General features: G+C 43.0%; 1 protein-coding gene and 1 long non-coding RNA gene across 5 annotated transcripts; both read right to left on the reverse strand.

The window, feature by feature from the left end:
* Nucleotides 1–8,457: 8,457 nt before the first annotated feature.
* On the reverse strand, nucleotides 8,458–12,233 carry LOC123159329 (uncharacterized). Of its 4 annotated transcripts, XR_006479634.1 has the most exons (8): nucleotides 12,015–12,233; nucleotides 11,806–11,915; nucleotides 11,097–11,699; nucleotides 10,564–10,704; nucleotides 10,405–10,469; nucleotides 9,596–9,840; nucleotides 9,295–9,386; nucleotides 8,458–9,121 (listed from the first exon to the last, which is right to left on the reverse strand). It is a non-coding gene; the product is annotated as an uncharacterized lncRNA (long non-coding RNA). The 4 variants fall into 4 exon arrangements; XR_006479633.1 differs by having other exon boundaries at nucleotides 9,295–9,840; nucleotides 11,109–11,699; XR_006479631.1 differs by having other exon boundaries at nucleotides 9,295–9,840.
* A 208-nt stretch (nucleotides 12,234–12,441) lies between these two features.
* Nucleotides 12,442–13,592, reverse strand: LOC123158660 (uncharacterized). The gene is made up of 3 exons (XM_044576566.1): nucleotides 13,200–13,592; nucleotides 12,517–12,604; nucleotides 12,442–12,460 (listed from the first exon to the last, which is right to left on the reverse strand). Exons 1-3 carry the CDS (start codon nucleotides 13,540–13,542, stop codon nucleotides 12,442–12,444), a joined length of 450 nt encoding a protein of 149 aa, XP_044432501.1. The 5' UTR covers nucleotides 13,543–13,592.
* Between the last annotated feature and the right edge of the window lie 544 nt (nucleotides 13,593–14,136).

Raw genomic sequence — 14,136 nt, forward strand, 5'->3', positions numbered from 1 at the left:
TCATACAAAAAAATAATGACAACTCCTATGGCTCCTGCCGGTTGTCATACTCATCGACATGCAAGTCGTGAATCCTATTACAAAGAACATGATCTCATACATCACAATTCATCATTCATCACAACTTCTGGCCATATCACATCACATGATCAATCGCTGCAAAAACAAGTTAGACGTCCTCTAATTGTTGTTGCATCTTTTACGTGGCTGCAATTGGGTTCTAGCAAGAACGTTTTCTTACCTATGAATCACCACAACGTGATTTTGTCAACTTCTATTTACCCTTCATAAGGGCCCTGTTCATCGATTCCGCTCCAACTAAGGTGGGAGAGACAGACACCCGCCAGCCACCTTATGCAACTTGTGCATGTCAGTCGGTGGAACCGGTCTCACGTAAGAGTACGTGTAAGGTTGGTCCGGGCCGCTTCATCCCACAATACCGTTGAGCAAGAAAAGACTAGTAGAGGCAAGTAAGATGACAAAATCCACGCCCACAACAAAGTTGTGTTCTACTCGTGCAAAGAGAACTACGCATAGACCTAGCTCTGATACCACTGTTGGGGAACGTTGCAGAAAATTAAAATTTTTCCTACGGTTTCACCAAGATCCATCTATGAGTTCATCTAAGCAACGAGTCTAGGGAGAGAGTTTGCATCTACATACCACTTGTAGATCGCGTGCGGAAGCTTGCAAGGTGATGATGTAGTCGTACTCGACGTGATCCAAATCACCGATGACCAGCGCCAAACGGACGGCACCTCCGCGTTCAACACACGTACGGAACAGCCACGTCTCCTCCTTATTGATCCAGCAAGGAAGGGAGGAGAGGTTGAGGGAGATGGCACCAGCAGTAGCACGACGGCGTGGTGTTGATGGAGCTGCAGTACTCCGGCAGAGCTTCGCTAAGCACTATGGAGGTGGAGGAGGTGTTGGGGAGGGAGAAGGAGGCAACCAAAGGCCAGGGCGTTCAGGTATGAAGTCCCTCCTCTCCCCCACTATATATAGGGGTGCCAAGGGGGGGTGTCCGGCCCTAGGAGATCCAATCTCCTAGGGGGTGCGGCGGCCAAGGGGGGTTTTCCCTCCCCCCAAGGCACCTAGGAGGTGCCTTACCCTCCTAGGACTCTTGCCCCCTTAAACCCTAGGCGCATGGGCCTATGTGGGGCTGGTGCCCTTGGCCCATTAGGCCAAGGCGCACCCCCCACAGCCCATGTGGCCCCGCGGGACAGGTGGACCCACCCGGTGGACCCCCAGGACCCTTCCGGTGGTCCCGGTACAATACCGATAACCCCGAAACTTGTCCCGATGCCCGAAACAGGACTTCCCATATATAAATCTTTACCTCCGGACCATTCCGGAACTCCTCGTGACGTCCGGGATCTCATCCGGGACTCCGAACAACATTCGGGTTACTGCATATACATATCCCTATAACCCTAGCGTAACTGAACCTTAAGTGTGTAGACCCTACGGGTTCGGGAGACATGCAGACATGACCGAGACTCTCTCAGTCAATAACCATCAGCGGGATCTAGATACCCATGATGGCTCCCACATGCTCCTCGATGTTGTCATCGGATGAACCACTATGTCGAGGATTCGATCAAACCCTGTATGCAATTCCCTTTGTCAATCGGTACGTTACTTGCCCGAGACTCGATCGTCGGTATCCCAATACCTTGTTCAGTCTCGTTACCGGCAAGTCACTTTACTCGTACCGTAACGCATGATCCCATCTCCAACACCTTGGTCACATTGAGCTCAATATGATGATGCATTACCGAGTGGGCCCAGAGATACCTCTCCGTCATACGGAGTGACAAATCCCAGTCTCGATCCGTGTCAACCCAACAGCTACTTTCGGAGATACCTGTAATGCACCTTTATAGTCACCCAATTACGTTGTGACGTTTGGTACACCCAAGGCACTCTTACGGTATCCGGGAGTTACACGATCTCATGGTCGAAGGAAGAGATACTTGACACTTGCAAAGCTCTAGCAAAACGAACTACACGATCTTTTATGCTATGCTTAGGATTGGGTCTTGTCCATCACATGATTCTCCTAATGATGTGATCCCGTTATCAACGACATCCAATGTCCATAGTCAGGAAACCATGACTATCTGTTGATCACAACGAGCTGGTCAACTAGAGGCTTACCAGGGACATTGTGTGGTCTAAGTATTCACACGTGTATTACGATTTCCGGATAATACAGTTATAGCATGAATAAAAGACAATTATCATGAACAATGAAATATAATAATACTTTTATTATTGCCTCTAGGGCATATTTCCAACACTTGGAGGAGCACCTTTCCATTTTCTAGCTACTCCGATTATGCATGCTGGGTTTACCCGTTGTGTGTGCTACTACCGCCTTTCCTTAACAAATTCTATTAAATTGTGCTATCTAATTTTACCATGCAATCTGTTGCTCCTGTGTATATGTTCTATATGTCGTGCAGCGTGGTGCTCACTTAATAACTGTTTGGTTAATCAGTTGTCGTCTTCAGGTAACTGTTTGGTTCAATTCTGCAAATGTGATGTACAATTCCTCAGGCTGCAATTTTATATTTTATCCCGTGTGAGAAATAAACTGAATTTATCTTTACGAAATACATGAGAAACGAATACAATTGCTATATTTCCAAGTTGTCAAGCATGCTTGGTTTGGTTATACATTGTGCAATGTGGTGATCAGTTAACATGTGGTTCATTTGTGTGGTGATGTTTAGTTAACTGTTTGGTTCAATTATGAAATGTGATGTTCAATAGTTGTGGTTGCATTCTGTTACTGTATACCATGTGAGAAGTAAATCGAATTTGGCTGTACTAAATACATGAGAAAACAAATACAATTGCTATATTTCCAAGTTATTAAGCATGCTTGGTTCGGTTAACTGTCTGATCTTCTATTAGGGGTATGTTATGTTGTGCAATGTGGTGCTTAGTTAATGCTTAGTTCATTTGTTGTGGTGTATAGTTACCTGCTAAGTTCAATTCTGCAATGCGATGTCCAATTGTCGTGGTTGGAATTTTGTATTGTTGTGCATTTGAGGAATAATTCGAAATTGGCTGCAGTTAATACATGAAAAACATATACAAGTGCTATATTTCCTAGTTCTTAATCATGTTTGGTTTGGATAAATGGGTTTTCCATGTGGCTTGAATGAATCTGCAATGTGCTTATTTTTCATCAAAATATTTTACTAATAGCATGCGAACCATTACTTAACCTGATGACTAACTACCTTATATGTGTTGCAAGGAAACAATGGGAAGCGCCGAGGTTTGCAATCGAGGTTAGCACGTGCATGGTATGTTGTTAATAGCACATTATTATGCAATTGCAGGAACCATTCTAATATTTAGGTTTTTAACAATTTGGTCTTGCACATGTAGGTCCTGTTGTCAGAGGTTTTGACCCATTATTCGACCCTTTTTTGCATATGGAGAAATGAGTTGTCCATGAATATCAATCAAGTCAAGAAACTCAGAAAGATTATTAGGATAAAGAAATTAGCGACAAAAAACAACAAGATATTTGTCTGCACAATGAAGAAGGACATCAGTTCACTACAAGATGGTACTAACTATTATACCTTGCCTTTTTTTATTCCTTTGCCCTATTTCCAATATAGAGAAAATATTTATGCACATCCTTGTTTTTAGGCCTTTCCAAAGCAGTTCACTTGTGATTACCTCTCAAACCACCTCTATGGTAAGGAGGCGAGGAAGGTTTTCATACAACACCCACGGTTCAATATTTAAGTATTCCTGAAAAGGACGAAGGATGACGGTTAATCATTCACAGGCACTGGCCTAAAGTTGCAGAGACCTTCAACATCAATGAAGGCTCAATATTCGTCTTTCGCTTTAGCAGTTTTCCTGACGAGATGCATCTTTCTATGTATCGTCTATGATGCTAATTTTGAAAGGTTCTAGGTATTGCATGTGAAACTTGGTGCTGGTGCAGTTGTGTAATGGGGTAGCTGAGTGCCGAAGCTATATCATGTTGTACTCTGATGTATTTCAATTATGAAATCCTGCTTCCTTAATATGAGAATGAAATATATTGTGTGTTTAATATTAATGTCAACTAGCAAAGTGGCCCGCTCGATGCGCGGGCTAGGATTTTATGAAGTTAAATGTTAAAAAAAATATTATTTGATTTTTTGAAAGGAAAATTGATACCAAATGTGGTTGTAATTTAAAATATACATATTCTGCAACCATAGTTTTATCTTTGGTAAGTTTGGGTTTTTATTGATACATAAATAGATGTGCAATCCGGTAATTCTTTATTTCCTAATTATGCATGCCATACAAACTGCAGTATTATGATCAACAACATCATAAAATTATATTTGTATTTCTTTCTGACATGTTTATCATGTTGCCTAGTTTTTTATGCGAACGGAAATTTAATAGTTCTGATTGTTTTCGTGTAGTCATAGGTTAATTTTCCACTGGTATGCAAGGTTGGTATATTTATTTAGTAATCTTGTACTAAAATTATTTAGTTTATTTATATAGTACATACATTTCCATCAAGCTTTGTTGGTAGGTATTTTGGTTCCATATACGTGGACACGTAAGAACCAAGGGTGTCTTATATGTTGACTTTAGATAGTTTCCTTAACATATACCAATCCCTTTTTATAATATAGTTTTTATCAGATTTTCTTACATACTCCCTCCGTTCCTAAATATTTGTCTTTCTAGAGATTTCAACAAGTGACTACATACGGAGTAAAATAAGTGAATCTACACTCTAAAATATGTCTATATACATCCGTATCTGATAGTCCACTGAAATCTCTAAAAAGACAAATATTTAGGAACGGAGGGAGTAGTTTTGAGCAGTTAAGGGTTGACATTGAGAGAGCAAACCAATTTCTTATTACAAACTAACCCTTGGTATATTTGACCAGAACTGTTGTTCGCCAGAGGAAGATGACGTAGAAGTTGTACTCTAAAATATCGATCGATGGAAAGAGAGGTTTTTGGATGCCTATGTATGTATGTATGTATGTATGTGAATGTGAGATTTTTGTTGCGTCCAGAGATCTTACTGTTTGCAGACATCAAATTTTTGTATATTATGGGTGACTCTTTGGATTTGTTGCGACAGATTGCATCTATGTTTATCGGTGATAAATTTAGATTTATTTGGAGAGATTGCACCTATGTACAGGATACTGTGGCTTTTGGAGAAGGATTTTGATAGTCTGGCCATGTTTGGTTGCCAAGAGATCTTACAATGTACGCGTAATTTTACCTTTTTACTTTGTCTGGACCAATTGCTTGTGGGATGTTAGAACCAGTAGTACTAAGTTTTTATTTTATAGGATTGCCTAATCTCTCATTTTTTGGGGATAGTCTGGTCGCTTAGTGATAGCTCATTTTTTTATCGCTCATTTTTTACCTGCATGCCTAGGTTTTTATTTGGGGCGCTCTTAGGCGCCGGCGCACCGGCCGAACAGTGGGGCCGGTCATCGCGCAAGCGTCCGATTTAGCATATTTGACCCGTTCGATCTGGGTCTCGCAACAGGAAAAAAAAAGTTGCATCGCGCTCCGCTTTAGATCTGGGTTCCTCCTTCCTCATGGGAACGCAGCGCTGCCGCCGCGGCCTGCAGCAGGCACTCGCGTCTCGCCGGTCCCCGCCATTGCCGCCGGTTGCCGCCCCTCATCGTCGTCGTCTCCGGTGTTTCTCGCCGACTCTGGAGCCATGCATGGATGTAGCAAAAAACTTCCCTGGTCGTAGCAAAACGCGAAGGCGGTTGCAACAAAAAATGTCAGTTCCAGCACAATTAAATGATAGTTCCAGCAAAAAAAGCTCAGCAGCAGAAAACCATGGCTCATAGCCAACAGCGGTAGTAGCAAATCTTTGTTTTAGTTCCAGCAAAACCAAAAACGGTGGAAGCAAAAATGCAAAAAAGGGGACTTTGTGGAAGGATGTTCTAGCAAAATCAAAGACACAGGTGGTAGCAAAAATTGAAACTGGTTGTAGCAAATTAAAACACCATTTGTAGCAAAGTACTAGCAAAATTGAGCGTTCATCCAGCAAAAAGCGAATGCGGCAGTTGTAACAAAAATTGAAGCTGGTTCAGCAAATCAAAACACCGGTTGTAACAAAATGCAAAGAATTGGCGTCGGTGGTAGCAAACCAAAGTGCCGATGGTAGCAAAAATTAGTGCTGTTCCAGCACCGCCATGAGCCGGTTCCAGCAATGGGCGTCGTTGAAGTTGAACCACCGGTGGACTCTACTGTCCACGGCGCCGAAGGCTTCTCCCGTCCACAACACCGGTCGACGCCCCGTCGTAGCACCGGTGCTGAAGCTTCGTGGCAGTTGTCGTTGGACGGTCGTCGCAGCCCCGCTTGCTTGTGGAAGCGCTGGCGGCTTGAGGTGGAAGGAGGGGGAGAGGTGGGGAGCCCCAATGGTGAGGGAGGCGGAGGAAGGAGAGGGGGAGGTGGGCAGCACCGATGGGGAGGGGAGCTGGAAGAAGGAGAAGGAGTGGTTGGTAGCAGAGGTGGGGAATTCTGGCTAGAACGCTCTGGATCGAAGGAAAGAAGATAAGGGAAAGGGGAGAAGCAGTGCAGGGCCCCACGAGACGCGGGTGCGTCCGGCGCAATTTTGAGCCGGTGCGCCGGCTGTAAACACTTACCTTTTATTTTTGGGATGGCCTAATTGCGCATTTTTTTTGGACAGTCTGGTCGTTTAGATTTGCTTTTTGGAATGGGCTGGTCGCTCTTTTTCTATCGCTTAGTTTTTGCCTGTACTAGTAAAACGCTCGTGCGTTGCTACTGGCTATTCGCAATAATTATAACGCCTGGGTTCAACATAGAAACCCCATCCAATGACGCACCTTCCTTTTTTTTTGTCGGAACCTCTCATTCCCGACCAGTTTCCCACCATAGCGGGACATTTTGTGTTTTGTTTTTCTCTCGCTGGTGCCACCTCCTTCAAAAGCATATGGCGTCCACCTCATCTTTGTCGTGCACTGCAATATGGATGATTTTTTCCTGTTTACAATATAATAGAGTGGATTAAACTAAAACATACTATTGACACAAAAAATAACAAATAACTACAGAGATCATTTTCAAAGGTATATTCAACTTTGCAAATGCGAATTGACATTGAAGGAGAATGGCAACGTGAACGTATTCCTAGTCCCCAATACTCGATCGCACATATGTTACAAGGGATAATTGTGGTTCTTCTCTTCCTTGTCTTTCCCTGCATTTTCTACTCCTCGCCTCTTCGCCAACCCGTTTCATTCGCGCCAACCAACACCACATCAACATTAGTGTGTTCGGCATCGACGCCTCATCTTCTTTTTTTTCTCTTATTATTTGGAACACTCTTTCTTTATCCAACACCATGCACCACTTGGTGGCTTTAGTTCTTTTTCCTTCATGTTTTTGGAACACTCTTCCTTTTTATTATAGCATGAACCACCTGGCTAGTGTTGTGTCGTGTTGTCCTCACCCGCGTACATTTCGGCAACTATCAGCGTGTGGGCATCCTGCGGAGCATAGACTTCATCCATCTTGGTGAACGCTAGGTCGCCCATGTCGCAAGCGTATGGTGGCCGTTGTCCATGTTGGCAAGCGGTGCTAGACGCTTGGCCATGTAGCTGAGAGCCCGTTGATCGATCTTGCCCACGAGCGCTTTCAAAATGATTTTCCATGATTAACAGCTTACTTAATTAATTAAGTACACAAAAAATTAATGACCTACCTAATTCTCTACATGCCTAATTAAGTGCCAACCAAATCAATTAATTATCTGACTAATCGGGAAAAATTCCTACTTCTAATTATCTGTAGGCATAAAGAATTATCTAACCAAATGACTTGATTTTTAAATTGATTTGGTGCAAAAAAAATCTATTCAAATGGACCTAGTTAATTGCATATGTAATTAACTATCTAGTTGATTAATTGCATCAATGGTTTGATTTCCAAATTGATTCAGTGCTCGATTTCTAAATTATTTTTGCATGAATGGCTGCTACAAACGATTATGACAATGACTACCGAGTAATGTAGGACACAATATCTTAATGAATTTCTTGACATTTAAATGGACACACTTGATTTGAGAATGTAGCCATGTGGCTCTCCATTTGACTGTCAAGAAATATAATGTGACCGCGTCCACATGACGGTCTGATGACCCGCCTCCCGCCACAGTCGTCCTCGATGCCGTGATCCACGCCCTGGCATTCTTGAGCATTGCGCCAGGGTTAGGCCCGGCCACGACATCTTCCATGGTGTCGTGCACTACGTCCCTCCGCAGGAGCGCGCGGATAGGTACACCCATAGGAAACTTGTGACTGTCAATTAATAGTAGAGATAATGATAATAATAAATGACATAGCACGGTGGATTAGCAATTTGTTATGAACGAATATATTATTTTATTATGGAAGGTTATCGAGAAAAAATCTTATGCCTGTCTTCTAGGGAAGTGATCTCACATATATCGTGCAATTTCTGAATTCTTAATTACTTATTGTTTACGTAATAGAATTGAATCAGCACAAGAAGATTTCCGGGCCTGGAACGAAGATCAACGTGTTGCATGACAATTGGATACCCTGCAATGGAAGCATGACTCCTCTAGGTGCCAACTAAGTACCGAATACGATCAAGGTGGCTGACCTACTCTCGAAGGACGGAACGGCCTGGGACGAAGGAAAACTGCAGGCTGTGTTCACTCCGTCTGATGCCCAAGATATTAGACAGGTAGTAGTGGGGGGGGCCGGGCAAAGAAGATTTCCGGGCCTGGAACTATACCAGAAATGGGATCTTCACCGTGAGATCGGCCTACCATCTAGGGATGACCCTGAAGACGGCGAGAAAGGCACTGGCCTCCTCGTCCAGCTCGGTTGCGGATCATAAGAGTTGGATGGAATTATGGGCCGCGGATGTCCCAAACAAAGTTAAAATACATGGCTGGCGGATGTTAAAAAATGGGTTGGCTTTCGGTGATGAACTACTGCGACGACATGTCAAACCTGGGGTGTTCTGCATCGCATGTGGCAGAGTGGAAACGATCACGCACAGGATGTGGCGATGCCCACACTGCTTCTTCCTGTGCTTCAGCCTAACAAAATGCATGAGTCATGCCCATGTTTCAACAAATACATAAGCAATTTTTGCCACTAAAGTCATTATTTCAGTAAGTACAAAACAACTAAAGAGAAAACTAAAATGCATGTAAAAAAATCAAACTTGATGAATGGAAAAAATACGGAGGATGCATGAAGGAGTGCTTACCTCGACCAATGTTGTTGTTTCATGGAGCAGGTGTGTTGCGTGGAACATGCCAAACATGAGTGTTTGAATTGTGTACACCTTAATCTTTGTATCTAAGGATGATAGGATGAATCATCAGTAAACTCTTACCAGTCCATAATAAACTTTGTCTCATAATGTAGTGAGTATTCCCTGTATATGAGCAAACAAATTCTGCATAGAATACCATGCATATACATGCCTAGAATGGTAGTTATAGTGCCTACAAAGTGTGGCGGCATAGTTAAAGTTCTTAATCCTCAATGCCAGTCGAGATACTCACATTACAATATATTTAAGTTTCCTTGCCAAAAGAATTTACCACCACAAGTCAATAGTGCTTAACCCAAAAAGAAATTTTCAGTTTTTGCCAGAGATCCAAGTTTGCAGAACGGTAGGACCGGTGGCCGAATTGTGCTGATAGACGTTGTTGGCAACGTCGTTGATGTCAGAAGCATGCCACACCTCTGATTGAATGCCTGACAACACCAATGAGTACTGATTGCCATTGAAGAGACCAGCGATGTTCTATAAACACCCACGCATTAAGAAAAGTTCTTTCATGCGTAAGAAAATAAATAGCTGACTGAAAATTAAAGAGAGGATTAGATATAAAGGTTCAAAAATAGAAATTGCAAAAACGTAAGCAATTAAGTACCCTCGCAGATAACATGACTCAAGGATGATAAGGAAGTAAATATGTACCCTTGCAGCTCTAGCAATTAGGAAACGACATCTGAACCGAAGGAACTGGGGCAAGTCCATGCTAGAGACTTGCAATAGAGCTGCTGATGACACATCAAAGCCTGTTGACAGAATAGAATCTTGCATCTTATTTATCAAAAATGTGGCCTTGGTTGGATCCTCCGAGCAAGTCTCAATATTAAGACTAAGCAAGGAAAATTTACCAAGATCAGCTGGCAACAATTACAGCCTAATATCGTGAACACCGCTAGAACCTCGAGAGAAATGGTAGAAACACTTCAAAAATACTGCTACTAACTAAAAGAACGTTAAAAAGGAGGAGTGCCACACTGATGGTATTAACTAAAGAGTAAAGAGCAGTAAGAACAGGATGTTTAGTACAGTTACCTTTAAATAGACCAAACAATGTAGAATAATTGATCTTCAACCCACGCCCTTCATGCCCATTGATGCTGCAATATTACGATCAGGGACAAGTCAATATAAAGGGCGTAAGAAATATCCTCCCAAAAGTGAAGAAGGAAACATATGTGGTTACATAAGTACCATGCGTTCCTATTTTGCAGTTATCAGAACAACAGAACATCAGTGTTGATGTTTATCATCTTGTAAGGTGCCAAAGGACATCAAATTTTATTCTTGACTACTTCTTTTCATCATTAGAAGCTGAGATCAAAAATACATTTCCTGACAACCAAAAAAAAGGGAGTGACAGCTTAGATCTGCTAGGGATATATACATGATCAATTTCGAATATTCGGACCAACATTCTATGAGGTGTCCAAGTTGCAAATTCACACACCCAAAATTTGCAAGGCTGAGAGAGGGGTAACTACCAAGCATCACCCTATGTTGATCAAAGAACATCAGTATATGCACTCAAACACTACAGTGGAAGTGTGTTGAATCAGATCTGGACTTGCAGTTTTGTTGCATTTTTATGTCTACATTTGATCCAATCTAGCATACACTAATAATAGCTCTAATATAGACCCATCTTATCACCAAGGATGACACTTTTACTGATATAAAATCTATAGCGTCAGAAGTTAACAAGGAAACAAATTCAAAGAACGAACCTGGAGACATACCACATGAAACCTACAGTCAACTAAAACAAAAATTCATGATCGACACCCTTGCTCTTCTCAGTAGACTTGCTCCTGGACTAAATCTTGTTGAAGAATTTAATCTGAGATTGAAACACCAAGATATCAGACTTATTTCCCCCATGTACATCCATCATATGGAAGCCCATTCTATTTTCCCTTTTACCTGTAGACTTTATTCTGTTCATATCAAACATCAGTCAACCTTGATTTCATCACAGAGCCATGGACGTTGGAGAGGAGGAGGCTAAAGGGATGCAGGACTCGATGTGATATTCTTAAAATCAGATGTACATCCCTGGGCAACAGAAGATCCATCTCCCAATCACCGCGTTGTGTGCTAGGTTTATAAATGGATCAAGGACAAGCTATACTCAAAAGCTTACTTCATCCCAGCGGCATTCTGGTATCATCATTGCACATGGGACATGATAACTTTTTCTGCAGGAGTTGTCATAACAACCAAGCGCTGCTCCCGGGAGTTTGCATCTTCTGCATCTCAATCTTTTAGAACGATTGATTTCACTCTCCACATTCTTAAAAGTATCACCATTGGATTCCACTTTTGGGGCCCTTCAGAAACATGGGTAAAGAATTAAAAGGATGGATGAACACTGCATATGATGATTCTAAATAAATTAAATATGAAGAGTTAACCATGCTGTATAAAGAAACTTACCAAACCATGCATTTCTCGTGGAACATAGATGGCGTTGGTAGGGTTGCCCTCGTCACTGGGCACAATCCTTCTATTGTGATACAGTACCATCGGACCATCGGACCATGACACTGACATAGGAAAAGTGAATATATTTAGTGCCAGTACAAATAAGAAGACTTCAACAGACATTTTTTACTGATATGTGTAAAGGATATGCAGCATATTACCGGCTCACTGGTTCTAAATGAATGGCAGAAAACGCATTCATCTTCAAATACGCCGATTGGTGTCTGATCTCTCCCCAACCTAGTAGCACCTTTGTTGTCTTCCAGCTTTGCATGTTTCCCAGGACCATTACCTTTTCTGCCGTAATGCAGGTGCTGCCCAGTGTTACTTGCATTAACACCTGGTGATGCACCTTTGGTTGCATCAACAACAAATTGCCTTTCGCGGGGGATGCACTTCCATTCTGTAACAAAGAGTAATCCAGTTAGAATGATGAATACACAATGTATGTAATTCATCAAGGAGTAAACAGTTGTTTCTATTATACGGTTGCTATTCAAACTTCTACATGTGTTATAGCATAAGAATGTACCAGTCGCTAGCATGAAACTGTGCTCTACTTCTATGCATAAGTAATACACGGATACATCAGGATTGGGGCAAAGAACTACATCAAAGAATGAACATATTTGTTTCAAAGAAGAAAGGAATGCACAAAGTAACCCAACATGTCGTGGAACCTCAAGATTATCACAGCCAGCTACCATTCCTACGTCGACCAACATGTCGGTACGAGTAGCAGACTTGGTACCTACAAGCATCAAAGTGGTGAGCTGAATGAAGCTGAAAACAACTACTCTACTGAACATGGCTTGTTTTATCATAATTTCAAGCAGATGTCTGTCCGTATGAACTGCATAATGACATAATAATATTTTTGAAAACGATAGTTCAACCATGCCCTAACACAATGCAGCATGGATTTAGAGATTTGCGATCGATTTGGTGAGCCGCGTTGGAGCTGTCGTAACTCTTTGACGCATCAAATCGCTCTAGGGCGTGAATTTTGAAGAAAAAAACAAACTGTACATTATGTAAAACAAAAGATTGAGAAGAGCTTATCACCATATGCGCATCCTAAGAATTGGGGAAACAAAATAGTCCATAGGTCACACCGAACGATTAGGCCACTTGAAAAACAGAATCCGTACTTGGCGCTGCGCGGCGACTCGTGCGACAAGGGTTTGGAGGAACTGACGGAAAGAAAAAAGACGCAGGCCCGTTTGATCAGAGCAAGGCAGGCGCGCCCGACGGCACGCGCCGTCGTGTCGTTTACCGGCCGGAAGCAAGAGACGGACAGTTCGCCGTACGGACGCAGGAGGCAGAGTGAAGGGGGGCGAGCGAACCTCCGGACTGCGTCGATGACAGCCGCGCGGCGCCGAATCCCGGGGCCGGTGACGGCCTCTCGCTCCCCGAGGTTGTTCCCCCCGCTCTCCCCGTCGGCAACGACGAACTCATCGGCGGCACGTGGAGGTTTAAAGGGGCAGATGGCGTGCGTGGGCTGCAGCGGCGCATGGAGGCGTGGAGGGGCAGACCACGCGCGTGGAGCGGCGGCGTGCGTGGGTCGGCGGCACCTGGATGGCCGGGGCCGGGACGGCGATGGAGGATCTCGGCAGCGGCGTCCCGACGGCGGCCGCGGCTTCTCTGGCACCTCGGTGCCGGCAAAGGGATCCGCAATGGCGAAAGCATCGGCGATGGCGGCTGGGGCGTGGTTCCCGTCGCTGTAGCGATTAGATCGAGGGTAGAGGTGTTTGTTTCCAGGGACTTATCTCTACTCCTAATGGACGAATTGGTTGAATAGTCCCCCCCACTTTCAACCGGTTTATTTTCAACCGGTTTTTCTTCCTCCCACCTCCCATCAGCCCCTCCCACCGGTTTTTCTCTTTTCTCGTCTGACGGGCAATACCCAACGTATTTATGGTAATCAATCATAATTAATCCACGTATAGTAATAAATCAATCCAGGTATGGTAAGGTCATAACTCAGGAAATTTTGAATATGGTAATTATATGGTAATAAATTTAAATTACCCCAAAGGCTATCAATCCAGGTATGGTAAGGCCATAACTCGGGAAATATCAAATATGGTAATAAATTTAAATTACCACCAGGTATGGTAAGGCTATCCACGTATAGTAATAAATCATATAGTAATAAATCATAATTAATCCACGTATAGTAATAAATCAATCCAGGTATGGTAAGGTCATAACTCAGGAAATTTTGAATATGGTAATTATATGGTAATAAATTTAAATTACCCCAAAGGCTATCAATCCAGG

The sequence above is a fragment of the Triticum aestivum genome, chromosome 7B (genome assembly GCF_018294505.1).
Source record: "Triticum aestivum cultivar Chinese Spring chromosome 7B, IWGSC CS RefSeq v2.1, whole genome shotgun sequence".
Classification (NCBI taxonomy): domain Eukaryota; kingdom Viridiplantae; phylum Streptophyta; class Magnoliopsida; order Poales; family Poaceae; genus Triticum; species Triticum aestivum.